Source organism: Epinephelus fuscoguttatus, linkage group LG14 (genome assembly GCF_011397635.1).
Source record: "Epinephelus fuscoguttatus linkage group LG14, E.fuscoguttatus.final_Chr_v1".
Classification (NCBI taxonomy): Eukaryota; Metazoa; Chordata; class Actinopteri; order Perciformes; family Serranidae; genus Epinephelus; species Epinephelus fuscoguttatus.
Genome location: NC_064765.1, coordinates 22548810 through 22567848, shown reverse-complemented (window position 1 = coordinate 22567848; position 19039 = coordinate 22548810). Strand labels below are relative to the sequence as shown.

The 19039-nt window shown below is 40.9% G+C and overlaps 2 protein-coding genes across 2 annotated transcripts; one reads left to right on the top strand and one right to left on the bottom strand.

Annotated features, from left to right (window-relative positions):
• Positions 1-2016: 2016 nt before the first annotated feature.
• On the top strand, positions 2017-4099 carry vcpkmt (valosin containing protein lysine (K) methyltransferase). Its single transcript, XM_049595833.1, has 5 exons — positions 2017-2401; positions 2512-2625; positions 2729-2801; positions 2892-3011; positions 3122-4099. Exons 1-5 carry the CDS (start codon positions 2022-2024, stop codon positions 3224-3226), a joined length of 792 nt encoding a protein of 263 aa, XP_049451790.1. The 5' UTR covers positions 2017-2021; the 3' UTR covers positions 3227-4099.
• Positions 4100-12808: 8709 nt separating this feature from the next.
• On the bottom strand, positions 12809-15473 carry arf6b (ADP-ribosylation factor 6b). The gene is made up of 2 exons (XM_049596488.1): positions 15325-15473; positions 12809-15066 (listed from the first exon to the last, which is right to left on the bottom strand). The coding sequence occupies exon 2, from the start codon at positions 14404-14406 to the stop codon at positions 13879-13881; it is 528 nt and encodes a 175-aa protein (XP_049452445.1). The 5' UTR covers positions 14407-15066; positions 15325-15473; the 3' UTR covers positions 12809-13878.
• Between the last annotated feature and the right edge of the window lie 3566 nt (positions 15474-19039).

The following is a 19039-nucleotide window of genomic DNA, read 5'->3' as shown; positions in this document are numbered from 1 at the left end:
TGTGCGCGCGATCAAGTCACCTCTAGCGCCTATCATCTGCGCATGTCTGTAACGTCACACTTTCAAGCAAAGTGATATACAAGGATTAATTGACCATTCATTTATCAATATGCAGAGGAACTAAGATTGCTCCCACTTTCTTTGGGTTTCTGTGCGTGTTCAAAGAGTATATTATGACTATTAAACAAACAAACAAACAAAAAAGAACCTCAAACTGTATAATGAACCTTTGGAGTAATAATAATGTAACCTATGTTTTTGCCCCTCCTATCATAATGCAATATTACTACATTTTATCAATCCCATTTCTAATTTTCTCACTATTGTCATGCTATTGATCTGAGCACATCTGCATCATTTGTCTGTTCATGTCAATAAAGATTAAAAAAAAACTTCATTCATGTAGTCTATATTAACTGACTTATATTTATTGACAACTCCTTTGTCCATGTTGTATTTAAGATGCCCCTTTTCCCTCAAGTAGGCAAGGCCACGCACAGGAATGCAGTGTGAACCCTATTGCTCAAAGCCACAACACAATTTTATTTTTCTAATCTTGGAGATCAAAAATAATACAGTAGAAGGAAAAAGGGTAAAATATATTTTAAGCGAAAAGTGTGGAGAAAAACTTTAATGGCTGCTTTAATATTGGTTCCCTGTATGACTTTGTTCAGGTCTTGGGAGCTTTTGAAACATGGGCACAGATTCTCATGGGAATCTTAAAAATGTAGTTTAAACTAATGCGATTTTCGCTTTCACCAATGCCTATAAGAGACTGAAAAATGAGGATTTTTTTTTTTTTTCACTATTTAATTCCATAGAAGTGAGCACAGTGTGGGTAAGAGTCATAAGAGTGACTATTCTGGGCGTTTCACTTCCGTCAGCATTACCTCATCAACTGTAGCTGACAGTTACAATTCGAAAAGGAAGTGAAATCTTGACCCATTGTGTATCAATTTAGGGGTCACTGACTAGTAAAAAGTTCAGAACCACTGACCTAGAGAACTGGTTCCTAACCTGGGGGTGTTGCCAAAGCTTCAGGTGAGGTTGTGAGGCCTTCTTGGATTTAGGGGATATGTGAGATTTTTTTTTATTTTTTTCATAAATATACAGTAGGCCTATATCTCAGCATTTCATTAATAGCCTACCTGTGAAGAAAACGAAGCCAAATTAGTTTGTTATTATTAAAGTTTAGAGTATTATTCAACACAGGCACTTAAAAAGAAATCTAACAGGATAAGGGCACAGTAAAGTGCTGAATGCAAGCTATGTAGAGCCTTCACTCTCTGCTAAACAGCCTTGTCCTGCATTAGAAAAGCATGCAGTTAAAAAGCAGAGGTTGTACAGCATTAGGAAGGAGAAAACACTGAACTTGTCGAAGCCTAGTATTCATGATTATAAAAATATATATAATACATACGGAAAATGATATAAAAAGTTCCTAAAACTATCACGAAAACTCATTTCTGATGTAATAGTCACAGGAAATACTCATCACTCGTTTTACACAAATTGTGTCATGAATTGACAATATGATGTAACAACTACATTTATGAAGCAACCCTCAAATCACCGACAAAATTGTACCAAGTTACAAATTGCTATTTTTATGTTTTACAGAAAACCCCTAATTAGATTTGTTCAATAGCTGCCAGTAGATCATCATTTTAGAAAGTACATTGTGTAATAAAGGTAACAGCTGTCCCACAGGTTAAGCAAAACATGACGTGGCAAGAAGAGGGAACTAACAAGAGTGAAGGGGAACCACAAAGCTTTGAGTGAAAGAGGAAGCAGCTAGGAGATAAAGCACTTACACAAAAACATGTGTGGGAGCGTTTTGACAAATGGACTATAATGAGCATCAGTTTTCATTCTCAGTATCACAATTGTAGCTTGTGGCTGTGTGTATGTAAATATGGCGGCCTGTATGACTGTTGACTTGACATCCCAGAGCAGCTGAAAGTATATTTCACGGAATTGATATTTGCATTTTTTCTATAATAATAATAATAATAATAGTCATGATAATAATAATAATACTTTTTTTAAAAAGTTATGTAAAATTCTGTTCCATACTTACGCTTTTATTCTGGGGGGAAAAAAATCACACCGGAAGTCCTGTTCTTCTTCCTGTCGTGGCCAACATGGCGGCCGACACAGATGAAGGTGCTTATTTTGTGAGAGAAATTGAGAAAAACGACGGTTCAACGCTAAAGCTGAAGCAGTGCTACTTGGGAGACGTTGGCTGTGTTGTTTGGGATGCTGCTATCGTTCTGGCAAAATATTTAGAGACCAAACAATTTTACGATCCGTCCTCAGGAGTGAACGTGTGGGCTGGCAGCAGTATTGTGGAGCTCGGAGCTGGGACTGGAGTAGTTGGTCTGATGGCAGCAACACTGGGGTGAGATAACCGCTTATTGTGTGTGTTTACGTTTCATTTTAAAATATTAGTGCATATGTAGCTGTTTAGTGACCTTTAGCTGCTTACTTTACCCTGCTTATATATCACAGAGCTCAAGTCACTGTGACAGACCTGGAAGAGTTGCAGACCCTCCTGAGGGTAAACATCCAGGAGAACCAGGCACTTATCACCAGTGGATCAATTACTGCCAAGGTACTGAAATGGTTTGTACTTGCATTTCATCTTTTGTATTTCAGTCATATATCCAAGCAGCATGTCCAACATTGCAAGCAAATCCTAACAATTTGATTTCTACTCTTCTTAAAGGGGTGAAGATGTGTCTGACTTCCAGCCTCCCCCACATTATGTCCTTATGGCAGATTGCATCTACTATGAGCAGGTAATGTACTACAGTGGTTTTGTTGTTGTTGCAAAACAGAACAAGCGCTGTATTTTGTCTTTGTGACTTATCTTTTTTTTTTCCATGCAGTCCATTGCTCCACTGGTGGAAAGCTTGAAGCTGCTCTCTGGACCAGAGACCTGCATTATATGCTGCTATGAGCAACGCACAGAAGGTGTCAATCCAAAAGTGGAAAGGCGTTTTTTTGAGGTGAGTGCTCAACCGTTGTGTAATAAATAGATGAACAGAAATTAAGATGCTGAGACATTTGACGTCATCCCTCAGTGAGTATTAACGTGGTGTTTTGTGTTATCTTCTAGTTGCTGCATCAAAGCTTTGACTGTGAGGAGATCCCTATAGACAAGCAAGATCCAGAGTTTAGCAGTCCAGACATCCACATCCTGCACATCCGGAGAAAAGTCTGAGTTTGTTTGTCCGTACTGTAATCATTGTTCCGCCCTATTACCACAAGGAAATCAGATTCAAAGGTCAAGTGTGTAGGCTTTAATGTCATCTAGCAGTGAGGCTGTAGAACTGAAACTCCTCTGTGTGCCAAGTGTGGAGGAGAGATATGGTGGCCGACGGAAAAATGCAAATGGCCCTATCCAGAGCCAGTGTTTGGTTTGTGTGCTCTGGGCTAGAACAATATGGTGGACTCCATGGGAGAAGACCTGCTACATAACGATTTATTTATTTAATTAAGTACACACTAATGAAAACATAGTTATGAATATTATATGCAATTTCTACCACTAGATGCCCCTAAATCCTACAGACTGGACCTTTAAAATCTACACATCTAACATCTGCACTCTTTTATATTTTTAAAAGAAAAATATGTGTCTGACGTATCACTAAACATTGTGAGACAACATGAGTGATGGAGTAAAAAAGTGAAAAGAGAAGCCATTGTGAAATGATTTCTTCATACACGATAAATCATGTTTTGATAATATCAGCAGTGTCATTGGTCTGTGCAGTTATAGGCCTGCAGAGGTAGATGGCAGACATGTGCAAGCACAGACTTGACAGACTGTATCGCTAATAAAATGAATTGTAGACCAGGAAGGGACTGAACTGTCTCTCTGGTTCATTGGCGATCATTTGGATGTTTGAGGTTGAGGATTAGTCTTACAAATGTTTGAGTTTTGTTTTGTTTTTTTAATGCAAAACACAGTAAAAGTCCAGAGTTTACAGTTCAGGAAACTGCAGGAGAGTACAAAAATGTGACCTACTACGTTATTGCTATAAAACCCTGCCCTTTTTTTCTGCCGTGCGTGATTAAACATTTATTTTTATGATTATTGTGGGTTATTACATCAGGATTACATGCACATTCCCATGTTAGATTGAAATTGTTGACCTTCCTCCTGAAATGAGCACTTACTGACAGCTGTAAATTGCTGTCTAAGTTGTTTTCACCTTTAAGGATTTTATCTCATTTTCAGATGTATGTAAATTCAGATGTTGCCTATTTGGAGCACTAGGGGGCAATAGTTGCTGCAATTCCCCAAAAAGTATTTTAACTATATGTAAATGTTTAGTCTGTGCAATAAAACTGCAACTAGATTATAAATCTTAAGAGCCAAGATGGTTCTTAAAACTAAATATTAGCTTAAGATGTGAAGATGATGTTGTTGCTACATTATTAGAATTTGCAGCAAGAGAGGTGGGGAATAAATCATGACTACACTTCCTCAATCCATATGTTAATCTTTATCTAGTTTACCCAGTTTCTTTAAAACTGAGGCCATCATAGCATATACCAGCTCTCCTGAAAGCGTGTGCCCTCCATGCGAGGGGAATTCCACCCCAAGCCCCAGATTAGCTGGAAGATTATGGCTCTTTTTTGAGCAAAAACCATGAAGTACGCCCCGTACTCCCACAGGCATGCAGGGGCCCCTCACGTCCTTTCATGCTGTTCTCTGTTTACACAGTGGAGCTGTAGTGTAATGAGCAGGGTGGCCTCCAACGTTCAGACCAAATAAAAATGTTAATGCTGAAGTTGACAGGGTGGGGTTAACACTGAAGGGCCCATTAAATTCTCAAATCGCTTCATAGAAGAATGCAACAGGAGCCAGGTTTGATTCATGAGATGCTCTTTATGCTCCTAATATTTCTTTATAGGGATGTGTAAAGTTAACCTGCATGTATGAAATCAGCTGATGAAGTACGGCAGGAACATCTGTGATGGCATACTGCCTCAGACCCACAAATATTCCTGAATTTGATTTGATTTCTTTAGTTAAACAAAAACTGATAACATTTCATAATCCCACTTTGAGCAGATGCTTTAGCTTCTTGTGTAGAGTTAATGCAACATTATGTACATATATACAACATTATGAACTGTTTGCTTATCTGAAAACACACATGTACATGAGCGGGCCTATCGGGCACCCAGGGCCTCAGGGTCCCGTAGCCTTCACCTTCACCTGCAAAATGTCTAGAGCTGCAACACTTAATCAGTTAGTTGTCAACTGTTGAATTAATTGCCAACTAATTTGATAGTTGATTAATTGGTTTCAGAATTTGTGAAAGAGGTTTCTTTACTCCTGTATGGGTTGTGGACAAAACAGCACATTTTAGGATGTCATCTTGGGCTTTGGAAACACAGGTCAACATTTTATGTCATTTTCTGATATTTTATAGACCAAACAACTTATCCAATCCACAGATTTATCGTCAGTGAAAATAATTGTGTACTAATAATAATTGTTGCACTAAAAATGTCACTCAAATTAACCCATACCAACCAGGAAGAGCTTCCAAATGACCACTAAGATATAAAAAGGGACTGCAAAAAGACATAAAATTACCAAAAAAATGACACAAAATTACCTCAATTACACACAGAAGGATAACAAAGAGACACAAAACCACTTAAAGATGCAAAACAACAACAAAAAACAGGAAAAACCATCACAAAATCTGTGTCTTGCTCCTATGTGGGAGAGGTGTTGAAGCCTTTTACATATCTGACCTCAGGAGCCTGTTATCTCATAATCCACCTATAAGTACAACCCTTCCTGTCCCAACAAATAGATTCCTTTATTACAACATCACGTTAACCAATATCCCAACCGTGATTGTGAAAGGTTTGAAATGTGTGTGAAAGAAATAGGCGTGGTCGGGTTGAATCATAGTTAAACAATCTGATCCCTGAGTCTTGATATGTTTTATCACAAGAGCGACAGGGTGAGATTAATGGCCTTTTTTTTCTTTTTACAGTTACAGAAATTACTACAGCGGATCATTTAAGATAATCACTCCCTGTGGCCCCTCTCTGCCCTCTCGCTTCTTCCTGCAGCAGCTGGACTGCTACAGTCTGAGTCACCCTACTATTGAGGTCTCCTTTGGCTTTGACCAGGATATGTTCAGCTAATTAATTTGACTCGCAGCTGGTATTAAGTCCATGTCCCTCAGTGTGGCGGGGACAGGACCCAGAGGGGTTATTGGGAAGATTAGAGTGGCAGAGGGGAGCTGCACTTTTCTTTGTCAACATTTCATCCTCCTGCCTACCCATACTAAAGCTCTATCAGTTTGAATCTGTTTCCCACTCTCTCTGGTGTTGTCTCCTCCTTACATGTTAACCAAAAATAATTAAAATAATGCAGTTATGGTCTTCTTGTGGTTGGCTAATTAGGCTAGCACTACAGGGGAATACAGGGAGGCTGAAAGCAAATGAGGACAGCCCACAGTGAAGCAGGGGTGTCTCTAATCTGTTATCATATACATATTACAGTCAGTTCTGGTGACCGTAAAAATTCATTACTGAACATGTGGCGTACGTGCTGCATGCACCAAGACAGAATGGGGGCATTTTCTGCCAACAGATGGTGCTATTAGTAGAAATAACTCTTACCTGTGTGGGGAAACCTGCAGTAACAACAACACAGTTCATAAATAGCTGAACAGGCCTCATAGTGTGCTGCTGTAACACAGGCCGTGTATTAATTATGGCATGATGATGAAATTCATTGTGGCTGTTTTGTCTTTTTGTGTGTTGCTATTGTCTTTGAGATCCATGTGTAATTCAACCCAAGGCCAGTCTGCACTTTCAACACATACAACATAGTGGAAAACATCTGCATGGCCTCCGCAATGCACGCGAATCCCCCCTGGTTCTTTTAAAACAAGAAAACATGAGGGAGCAGTGCAGCGCCCCTCTAATCCAGATGGGTGGAGGAAGAGTCTGACTCCGTGCAGCCTGTGTAGTGTGCACCACTCTGCTGCATCACAGCCAAGTGACACAGAAGATCCTTTGTGTCACCATCATCACGCTGCCTGGAGCCAAGAGACACTGTTCCAGAAAGGAAGACTCATTTTCTCGCTAACTATTAGGGAGTGGCTCAAGAATAGACACCAAACTGGGCTGATTAAAAATAGAAGAAGAAGAAGGCTGCATAAGTGTGTGATCCTGCAAAGGTACCCGCCCCCTACTCTTCCCCCCTTTCCACACACACACACAGATGAGATCACCTTTCTACTCTTTCACATGACAATCTGAGCCTGGTGAACTTTACAGCAGGCCTCGGCTACATTCCCAAATAGAGCATGTGATCAGTGTTTTGCAGCTCTCTGTCCCTATCTCTGGTAATGAGATGCAACAATGCTAATAATCTGTGGCACTCTTGTTCTGTGGATTTAAGAGCGAGAGGTGGTTTGGTGCCAGTGAGGCAAAGCCCAACGGGACAACTAGCTTATAGAAACACAATGCTGACTCAACCCCCACCTCCTTACCCCCACAACCCCCCCCTGCAGGGGAACAAGAGGAGGGTGGGGTGCTGTTAAGACAGCTGTGCTGCAGTTGAGAGGGGACACAAATCCAGTACTGTGAGAATATTGTGCACACTTGCCCCCTTCTTCTTCCAATCCTGTCAATACAGCAGCATACACACTAGTGACTGTCTATATCAGAATTCAAACAGCTGAACAGGCCGTGTCAGATTTTAAACTGTCATAATAAACTTTGTTTGTGACACAGGTTCAGTGTGGCTCTAACGTGGTATCAGTAAAAATATAATGGCGTATTGATCCTTTCCTTGAAACACCACAGGTTTCCTGACTGCCTGTGACTGCTGTCCCTACGGCATTCTAGTGCAATGATGTATTTGTCATCATTAGGATGTGTAGCGGCCCAGCACCAAGGGGAGAATTGCAGAGGGGAGGGTGCAGCATGTGTGTGTGTAGCGTTTCCCTGAGTCATTACCTCTCAGTAGTCTGAATCTGGACTGTGTGAGTGCGAGCAGCAGCAGCAGCAGCAGCAGCGGCAGTGCCTGACTTGCCTTAGATTTGAAATTTCTTCCCAAGTCCAAACTGTCTAATCCAGATGCAGTGTCACTCGAAAACACTGTCTGCTCTGTAATTAGAGCGATGGTGTCAGATATACAGATGTAGTCAGTCATGGAGTGTGACAGTATGGTGGCAAGCTGCTGAGGGAGGCCTTTGAGGTTGCTTAGCATGGATCTTCATCATCCTGTCAGTCAGTGTGTGGAGTGTGTGGAGGCTGTGAGTGAATACATGTGGCTGACTCAGGTCTTTGGGAATAAAATCACTCTGTTGTGTTTCTGTGAGTGTGGACGAGGTGATGTAAAGCCAAATGTTAGATGTCACGTGGCAAAGGTCAGTGCTCTGTGTGCTGTGTGAATAAGATCTCAAAAACATCCATTTGATTCGATTTTGCTCCAGAAACAGACGCACTTAGTCTCCTGTTCCTCGCAGCCAAGAGATGCAGGACCTCAAGCTGCAGCACCATCTATAATGCCTGCCCCCCCTCCTCTCTTAACTGTAGCATTGCTTACATCTGAAGACAACACTCAGCTACAATCCTCTTAACTCTCTGTCTGTTACAGCTGGAAAAACACATAGTCTAGGGACAAGCTGGTTCACACTCTCACACAGCTGTGTCAAACATCCCGCAATTCTCAAGAGGAACCGTGTGGACAAATTTCAGGTTTTCACATAATGGAATATAAATAGAAGCCCCGAGGCTTCAAACATGTAATGGCACTTAGATTGGATGGTTTCTAAAGTGGAAAAACCAACATGATTATAGACCAGTGAGACTGTACCAACAACACTGTATGGTTAGCGGCTTCAATTATGTAGTTAATGCGTGTATGAGCACTTTTTCTATCCATTAAAAAACAAATTGGTTATGTCTCCAACACCTCATAGTCATTTTCTGGTTCTCTGAATTTATAATTTCACCACAGCAAGTAACCTTCAGTTGCAGATATGAATGGAATGTATTTTGGACCAGTGCCCAGAGTGCACCTTGGACTTCACAGCCTCACATTTTCAACCGTATTTAGCTGGTCTAAACCACAGCACACCCCCTTTTAAAACCATCAGTTTTTTAAGCTTGTTTATGAGGAAACCTGCACCGAAACACCTGCAATCAAAACAAACTCAAGTCACACCTATACTATGAACAGAAAAGAGTGCATCTTTTTTGAAAAGGCAACCAGAGGTTTGCATGTAAGAAGGCGTTCAAAAGTGTTAACCTCAGCAGGAAACCTGTAACAACTTTCAGCCACTTCCGGACTTGTTTTACACTGAGCTCGCTCTGCGTGAGTTCATTATTTAACGGCTCATTCTAGGAGGCTGCTGAAGGTGCAGAGGACTCAACTAGATGACAGAATTTCACAACCAAAGAGGCTGGTGTTACTGTCCTTGAGGATAAGCAGCCACTGAAGCAAGCTGTATGAGCTGTGGCTTAGAGTAGGTGTTCCCTCCTACCATTTTGCAGATAAATAAACCGCTTTAATAACGGTGTTCACCAGTGTGCACAAGAATATCTGTGTCTGCAGGCATCACAAATCCTACAATGATTATCCAGCTGGGTGTGGCCGTTGAACTGAAGGCCAACATTAAGCCAGCGATGACTATGTTCACAACCCACAGTCAGAAAGAGGTATTACATATTCGTGCTACCTGCACCAGTGCAGCTGGAGTTAAGAGGAAGTGAAGACAAGTGAGAGAAACAAACCACACCCCTTAAAAACCACCAGCATAATTCAAGCTAGGCACGTCAGGCGTGCAGCTGTAACACCCATGGCCACAGTTATTCCTGAGCTGGTTTAAATCTTTGTCAAGTTGACTAATGATAGGTGAGCTGTCATTGCGACAAAGGGGAAAAAAAGGTGTGTTCCAACATTGCAGAACTTTGCTCACAGAGACAGAGAGAGGGGGTCTTTCGATGTTCCTCCCACTCTTCCTCTTTCTATGTAGAATAGAGGAACTGACTGGAAACTTGCAGCGCACTCAGCCACCTATGTGATACCAAAAACACCAGGCCGCACTGGCAGAGATCCCATCAGGTCGTCGTCATAGGAGCAGCCCCAACAAACAGGCGTTCTGGCCGCCTGAGACAAATCTGTCATACACATTCTTGAGCAAACCAGTGGAAGCATTTAAGTCATTTGCCTCTTTTACTTTGTGAATTATAACACCAGTGAGGACTGAAATAAGATGTTGGTTTCACTTGTGAGATGCTAAATGGAGTAGCAACCCCAGACATATTTTATAAGGGTGGCCAGATCTAGGGTGTCAAACCAAACCCAGAAGCCATAACTGAATTTCAGGAATTCACTTACGCTGCTTTAGTATATAGGCTGGTTGACAACCACTAAAAACTACCACTGATATACTTTGGTTTCTTATTTTGCAGTGAGTATTACTAAATATCTGATGTCTAGACGAATACCAGTGTAATTAACATTTTGCATTTCACAACAATCCTGTTTTAATGTGCCTTCTTAAGTTTAGGTGAGACTTCAGATATCTTAATGTGAGAGTTCAATGTGCGCCTTTGAAAATGGCCATGCCAATTGTTCCTTTGCCAAAATTTAGCCTAACCTTGGAGTGTCATTTAACCCCTTCTCCACAGTGGTTGCTGCCTTGGGTTGTCCTGTTTCAAAAAATACCCCTACCTTTGCGCTAGTTTAGATGAGCGCACCATGGCCTCTTGAACACAGTCATGTCACCCTCCAGGTGTTTTCACTGCAGGGCATGGACCCTCCTGGCCTCCCCTTGGATGCGGCACTGGCTAAATGAGCATGTTGCTCTAATGTAGTGACCACAGTCAACCCCACCTTTGCAAAAGCTGACCAGTCTGAGATTTCATAAGCAAGAAAAATGAGACCATTACGCGAAGCACCTATTACCGAGCTTCCCTCTGTGACCTTTCCTCTCAGGAAGTGTAAGGAATTCCAGCCGCGCACAGAGGGAGTTGACAGAAGGGCCAGAAGGTCTCATCTTTACAGAGGGGAGGTCATAAAGCATTGCTTACAGTCTCTGTCCTTGCCCCGGGGGCCCTAGTGTTACCAATAAAGCTGTGAGGATCATATGGTTGTAATGAAGTGGTGGGAACCAAAGTGGCCATTACAGCCCAATTAAACTGCCATCAGCATCTAATGGAGGCCCTTGACCAGGCCCTTACTGAAAGCAAGTACTTACAGATACCCTCAGAAGCTTGGGTGCTTTCTCCACTTGCAGTGTTTGTTGCTCATCATTTCAATTATACACCTTTTTTTTTTCTTAAGGAGCACTTAAATCACGGCTGCATGAGGTGTGTGGGCTGTGCGAGACATCTTCTGTGGCAGTGGAGTCATATCTGTCTCACCTGACCTGTCTGACGGAAACCTCTGTGGTGCTAACGCAAACATCCTGGAGCCTCTGTACAGCAACTTGCTCAGCACCAGATTTTCCACACAATGATTGTACAGCCTTATGGACGCAGACACGTGTATACCTGAGGATAGCGTCCGACTGTCAGCGAACACTGCAAATACTTGTACGCCTGAGGGACGAAGTGTGTGTCCTATTATTGGAAATGCAAACACTGCTTTTTGAGCATATGTTGATGTGTAAAACAGTGGAAACAGTGCCCGTCAGTGTGCTGAGTGGAAAAATCCTTAAAAATCTGCGGAGTAATAAGAACTAATCTTCTGTGGCCCTAAACACAGTAGTCAGACCATTTGTCACCATTAATCCTGTCTTTGTCAGGAGTACAAACACACTTGTTAATCAGCTTTAATGGAAACTAAAACATTCTTTCACTGTGTCCCAGTTGTGTCTGCCGTTACTAGTAAACAGTTGAACTGATAAATTCAACTTTTAAAGGAATATTTTACTAAAATAAAAGCAGCAAGAATAAGATAAGGTCAATATTTTAGCAGAGTAGAAAGTGGAAATAATACAGACAACAAAGCATGTTGGAAACTCCCTAAAGATTGGATGAAGATCACATCCACGTTTAAGAGATAATACAAATACACACAAATTATGGTTGTAGTTTTATCGTTACACACTTATGTTCATGATTATGTGGAAAGAGTCCAACACGTGGTTTTCTTTTGAAAAGTGCAATAAATGGTCTCATTAGCAACCAGTGTCTCTTTACAGCTGACTCATAAATCACATTTTTATCCTATTCATTTTCATTTCTCCACCAGCCCTGCATTAGTCATCTCAAACACACATTGTTCTAACCCAGTAAAAACAAGTGAGACACTCTTTTTAATGCCAGTCCCGACCAAAAACACACTCAGGAAGTTAATCTGACAGCTCAGCATCAACTCAACTATGGCTCACAACCAACATGCAACACTCAAAAAGAATTCACAATTCAGCTGTATATCTCCGCTGGCCCTCCAACTCTCATGCAAACTATCATGTGGCTCATTTGTTGTTCCAAAAAGACCAGCAGTTGGACTTCCTGTTTTGTACATTTTCCCCATTTACTGGCAAGGGAACTGAGGCCAACAACTTCGTCTGAGTGTGGACATAAACCCTTTATGAAGAATCTGCCTAACAGCACTAAAAGACAAGAGCTTTTTAACACAGCAGACTTTGAAGTCTGAGCATTCTTGCAATGTTCTCATTGTATTTTTTTTAACCATTACTCTTCATATCAAGCTGTTTACCAATAAATAGAATCACACATCAGCTAATCACGCTAACTTCTTTTAATCCTTGAAAAAACAGACAGACATAACAGATTTAAAATCACTTTTTTAATAAGACATTACAATGACATTGTTCTGTACATGGTTCCCCCCAGTCAAAATAAGAGCTGCACAACAGGGTGTCTTCAACATTCCCCCCCAGTCAACAGCTCCCTCTGACTGCACGACAGATGGACTCTGATGTAGGGTTACTGTACTTTCGTACTCATGCTACAGATATAGGCTATCATATAATGTCCCAATACTGAGACTAATCAACTGTGGTATCAGATTGAGAGAGCTCAGAGCTGAATGACATTCCTTTGGAAAGATTGAGTCGACTGACTACGTGTTACCCAAAAATCAAAAAAATGCATCCCAACAAGCATGTTTAAGAGTTACTGGAGGCCTATTTGTTGAATATTCAGCACAATTAGGTATCAAGACATGACACAAAAGGTCAATCAGTAAACTATATAACCCACATAAGGGGATTGGGAGGGGTAACAAAACATATCTGAAGTAATTTTGTTTCTCTGATGTCAAGACTGACGACAATGAAATGTAAGCAATGGTGAGACTTCTCTTTTTTTTCACCCCACCCCCCCTCCTTGCAGCAGTCAATACCATTGAGAAGAAATACTTTTCATCACAGCACTGTTAGAACAAATGTCAAAGTCCTTCAAGTATGCTACATGACATTAAAGATCTCACCTTAGAGGGAAAAAAGATCCAACTTCAATGCAACAGAGGCTGAAGAACCTCGAAACAAAGTTTGAGTCCGAGAATGAGGACAAAGTCTTCAGCTTCGTTAGAAAAATCATACAAAACAGGGAAAAGAACAGGCAAAGGCGGTGATCTCTGTGGCTTTAACATCAGGCCCAATTAATTCAATATTCATCAAGCAAGCCCCAAGATAATGAATGTGATATAGGCCTGCTACAGAGTACAAGCAAACTTTAAGCCAGCAAACCCAGTTAAAGATAAATTAGTCATGGGGTAAACGTAGTATTAAAAATAAATGGGAGATAATCAACTTTGTCTTAACCATACTCATTTTGAGAAGTTATTTGTTACTTGCAACGTTATTATAGTTTTGACCTAAAACAGTCAGCACTCAATCATTAAGATTTGTAATTTGAGGTTAGCCATGTCAAGCCCTCATACAGTCCATCACCTGTGGTCGCACAGGAGGGCTGAACATACCAATTCCTATCTCTGATGCGGGTCAATCCGAGCTTCTCCTGGATTTCATGTGGCTTCATGGCATCCGGAAGGTCTTGCTTATTGGCGAATATCAAGATGATGGCATCCCTCATCTCCCGGTCATTAATGATGCGGTGGAGCTCCTGCCTTGCCTCGTCGATGCGATCCCTGTCCGCGCAATCCACCACAAAAATTAACCCCTGGGTGCCCGTGTAGTAGTGTCGCCACAGAGGACGAATCTTATCTTGGCCCCCAACATCCCAGACGTTGAACTTGACATTTTTGTAGGTGACAGTCTCCACATTGAAGCCGACTGTGGGGATTGTGGTGACAGACTGTCCGAGTTTCAGTTTGTAAAGGATTGTTGTCTTTCCAGCAGCATCAAGTCCGAGCATTAATATTCTCATCTCCTTGTTGCCAAATATTTTAGACAGCATTTTCCCCATTTTGAACTCTTGTGCATAAATACTTTGTTCCTAACGAGAAAAATGTCTGATCGCGTGCTGATGATTACTCACTTTGACTACAGTTTCAGTTTTATGGGCTGACTTGTGAAAACATGACTCAGTGAAGAGCATATGTGGAGAAAACACGTCGAAAATGAACACTCATCTCAAAACCTAACAAACAGTTCTTAAAGGCGTTTTACGTGAAAGTCTGTGCGCCCTGTGAAGTGCTGGGACATTTATGTTCAGAGTATCACAATGTTTGCGGGGCCTGTACACAACATGGCACGGTCAGGCTAAGAACTTGGCAGCAGCTGTTGCAGGACGTTCATTCCGTTGCCCGATTCAACGTAAAGCTGCGTGACAAAGACAGACCGTGGCGATCAGAAACTGCAGACAGCAGACACGGCGTGTATATAAGGCCCCGAAAAAGCCGCGGTACTTGTGAATTCCTTCTGGTGTTTGTGTCTAGCGGTCCTCCTCATCGGGTGCGCCCTTGTTCTCTTCACCGCTACCGGAGGAGAAAAGCAGCTTTCTGCGGCTAGTCCATCAAGCGTCGCGCCGGGTAACTTCACCGCGCCGAAAGGGACGTCTTCGATAAAAACCCTTGGTGACTCAGCAACACATGTATCCACTCATGAAACTCCACTCCGTATCCCCCTGAAAAGAGATTTAGGAGGAGGGTCAGACATGCCAAATTAGCAAGCTAACGTTACCGCTCATGGCTGCTAAAAAGGGCTAGCAAGCTAACACTAGCTAGCTTGTTGCCTAGCAAGCTAGCCTTAGGCTAAGTAGATAACGGTAGTTAGCTGTGGCAAACTAATCGTATCTGGGTTTAAATTACAAGCAAAACACTGACAAAATATTTGCCTCGCGTCTTTACAAGTTGAACACTTGATTGAAATATAAGCAATTTACCTCCTATCTCCCCCTCCTGTCTTGATAAGTACACCCAGCTCTCGTCTTTCTCCTTTAAGTCGAGCTGGTCGCAGTGCTGCTACACCGGAAAGGTGTGGAGCTGCATTAACCGCCACTTCCTCCCGTCGACTTCATTCAACTGCTGCTGCCGAGGGCACCAACGACTCACAGCAGAAACAATGAAATACACAAACTGACATCAAATAAAATGTTACGTTGTTTATTTATACACCATATATCTAGTTATTTGTCAACCTTATACATAACAGCATGTATATATGATGTTGAAATGTAACGTTGTTTAAACTATGCCCTCAAATGACGTCAGTATTTTTCGTTTCGGTGTCTTTGTAATTAACACACTAAATATGAAAATATATTTATTTACATACTGATGAAAATACATTCCCTTTGTAATATTTCAGTGTCTAATGTTTAATGTGGTTAGTCTGGTGACTCTCTATGAATGTAAAGGGTAGCAACGCCCCCTTGTGGCAGACATAGGCCACCTGAAGTCAGTCAGTCCCATGTATCAATGATATTGAGCATTTCCTTTTGTCTGATTTGGACAGTCCTCTGTTGTGTGGAATGTTAATGAGGTGTTTTGCTAAAATTATACTTAACAAACCATTGCCCTGCCTGTATTGTTGCTGCCAGCATACAAGCATGTGTATGATGGCAAAATCTGCATTCAATGTATTTGCTTCTTTATCTGCAAATACTGAGTGCCTATTAATGATGTTTTTATTGGCAGTTTACTTGCAGTTAAATATGCCAAATTTGGTCATATACTTTGATCGTTTATTACATAGGTGTTGATTTTGGGGGAGACACACAAGGGACACAAAGCACAGTACATGTGCATTTGCCCCACCCCACCCTCCCAATTTTATTTTGACAAAATTAGAGACATTTACTCCATAAATTACTACTCCAGAAATTAAGGGTGTGAAACTCAAATTTTCTAATGGAGACCCCCAAACCTCCTATTTTATATGTGTTCCTCCCATTGTTAAAACAAAACCTACTCCCATAAGCATTTTCATTTCCAACCTGTTAAGGTCGCACCACTTCGGACATCAGCTGGTGGGTATAACAGTGACTTTCACTGTAATAAAGTAAGAGTAAGTAGCCTTCAAGGCTATTTTTAAGTTACCTTTATCTATTTAACTGATGTAGTTACAATGTATTTTATAAGTGTTATCATCTATCATCAGTGTATATTTTACAGTTCCCCACACCCTGAGATACTGACATCAGCAATGTGACAAATAAGAATTTTAGTAATGCAGTCTGAGCTGAATGTTTATCAAAAGAAAAGATAAAAGAAACTTTACTGTGATCCATCTGTTTATAGTGCAGTACAGTATGTAGAGACACAAAACTGTGGTTCTCCTGGTTCCCATGACTGATGCAACATTCAGTGGGAGTGATGCAAACATTCAGGGCATGAAACAAGATACTCAACAGGTGAAAAAGACACAGAACAAGGTATAAACATGTAGTGCACTACGCAGGGCAACTACATAAGACAGTGTTATAAAGATTTAGAAAGGTCTAGATATAAATGACAGTATACAGAATGAGTGTAAAGTGTCAGTAGTGCAGTAGCAGTTTGTCGGACCCTGAGGATATGTAAACAGCAATGTGTAAGTGGTCAGACAGGCTTTAGTGACAAGTTAAATGTGTGTGTTTGTGTGTGTGTGTGTGCGCGCATGCATGCCTGACTCTGTGTGAAGGCCTACATTAGTGTTGTATTCTGGGCCAACGAATGCGATGGCATTAAAACAGGATTATTCAAATAGTTATGACTTGTCTGGTGAAAGCACACCTTAAAAATTCAGGGCTAGGTGTGTCAGTGACATAAAGAGAGCATGACCGCACACTTAATTTCAATGATTTTATTGTATTACAGGTGTTTTGAGTAGATTTTGACTTTTTTAAGTTTGACAAATGTATCAGACACAACCTTATAGCTATACACATATCACCCGGTGGCAGTCTACAATCAGTGACATCATCATATGTTGACTTTTTCCACAGCACATATTTTTTTAATAAGAGGAAAAGCACAGGTTATCCTGTTATTCAAGTTGCTGTGAACTATGACTCTGTTCTATTTGATCTGTGGACACCCTGACAGTTTGGATGAAATATTTATTCAGGCCAAATAGCCACTGCATTGTTCTGTTGTTCAGTCAGGCTATTATATATATTTCCTGTAGTTACTATGAATGCAGGCACATTGGTCCATTTCATTGCAGCCCTTAAAATTTACCCTTAAAATGAGCATTTTAAAGTTGAGTTATTAAGACGAATGTTATGGGACATACTTTATGAGCTTTTATTTTATACCCATTTTTGTCAAAATGTTGATGGATGTTGATGTTTGTCTGGTTTTTCGATTATTTTCTAATATTTATAAATGTTTGGGATAAAATCAGGTGTACCTTCTCACTGAGTGATGACTTCACTCATTGGATCAGGTGATGTGTGTGTGTCTATGAAAAGCTGGTGGTGATACAGTAAATACATTGGAGCTTGATGTGCAGCCATCTCCTCTTCAAAATGTATTTTCTGTCTTAATTTCTCCTCTTTTGACATCATGACTCGTTCAGGACTTTAAACTCAAAGTTCAGGACCTTGCCTGTCCTGACTTAAATGCTAAGACTTGAGACATGACTTGGTCCTACTTTTGGTGTTGGACAAGCTTTTCCCTCTACACCACCCTGTTCCTCTGCAATGTGAAACTGCTGACTGCTGTCTCTTTACAGTGATTCAGTCATTCATTTCAATAGTGAACTTAGCCAGCTGGCTGGCTTACTTCTTCTTCTAATCCCCTCGTAGTTAATCATTACATGGGTGTGACATTAGCCTATGTTTTTCAACATTTACAGAATCCACTGATTTTTACAATCTTACTCAGATCACAGTTCATTAACAGCTAAATCATATTTGTTTAATTTACTAATAAACTGAGATGGAGTGCACTAAGTGTGGCTCACTTCAGACACAAACACAAGTCACTTAGAGAAATGATGATTATTGAGTCATGGGGGGGGGACGACATAATTATGTATCCTAATCAAAAAATGTTCTTTTGCTGATTATTGACATTGTGCTTTAATGTATAAAGTAAAAATCCACAATTACAAAACTTTTTTTGTGTCTGACCGGGTTAATTACACAACATAACCGACTAAGATAAGCAAAACAGAAGCAGTTGTGGAGCCACTGAGATATTTTACCAAAGTAAAAGTGGCTGCAGTACCAGAGTGTAGAAATACTCTGCTACAAGTCGCTCTGTAATGTAATGAAGTAATAATACTTCATTACAGTAAAGTATCTTTTGCATACACATATACTTTGTATATCCAACTTAATAAAAATACATACATCACTATTTTCCAGTGCTGAAAAATTAGATTAGTTTACCCTAAAATAGTTATGCTGGAATAAATGTCAAGAATGAAGTTATTCCGATGAAATGTCACCTTTTACAATAGCATAGCCACTATATCAGGGGTGTCAAACATGTGGTCTGGGGGCCAGAACCAGCCACCAAAGGGTCTAATCCGGCCCACTGGTTGATTTTGCACACCTAATGTTGCAGTTTAAACAGTGAGTAGATACTGCATGTAAAATACTGCCTCAGAGGCTTTTCCACCCTGACCAAAATACAGCTCTCTGAAATAACAATGCATACTTTCTGTGC

Excerpts from the sequence above, each read along its gene's own strand:
- vcpkmt (XM_049595833.1), top strand. The coding sequence starts at position 2,022 with ATGATAATAATAATAATACTTTTTTTAAAAAGTTATGTAAAATTCTGT. Across the intron at positions 2,402-2,511 it reads CTGATGGCAGCAACACTGGG|AGCTCAAGTCACTGTGACAG; the intron begins GTGAGATAACCG and ends TATATATCACAG. Across the intron at positions 2,626-2,728 it reads ACTGCCAAGGTACTGAAATG|GGGTGAAGATGTGTCTGACT; the intron begins GTTTGTACTTGC and ends CTCTTCTTAAAG.
- arf6b (XM_049596488.1), bottom strand. The coding sequence starts at position 14,406 with ATGGGGAAAATGCTGTCTAAAATATTTGGCAACAAGGAGATGAGAATA.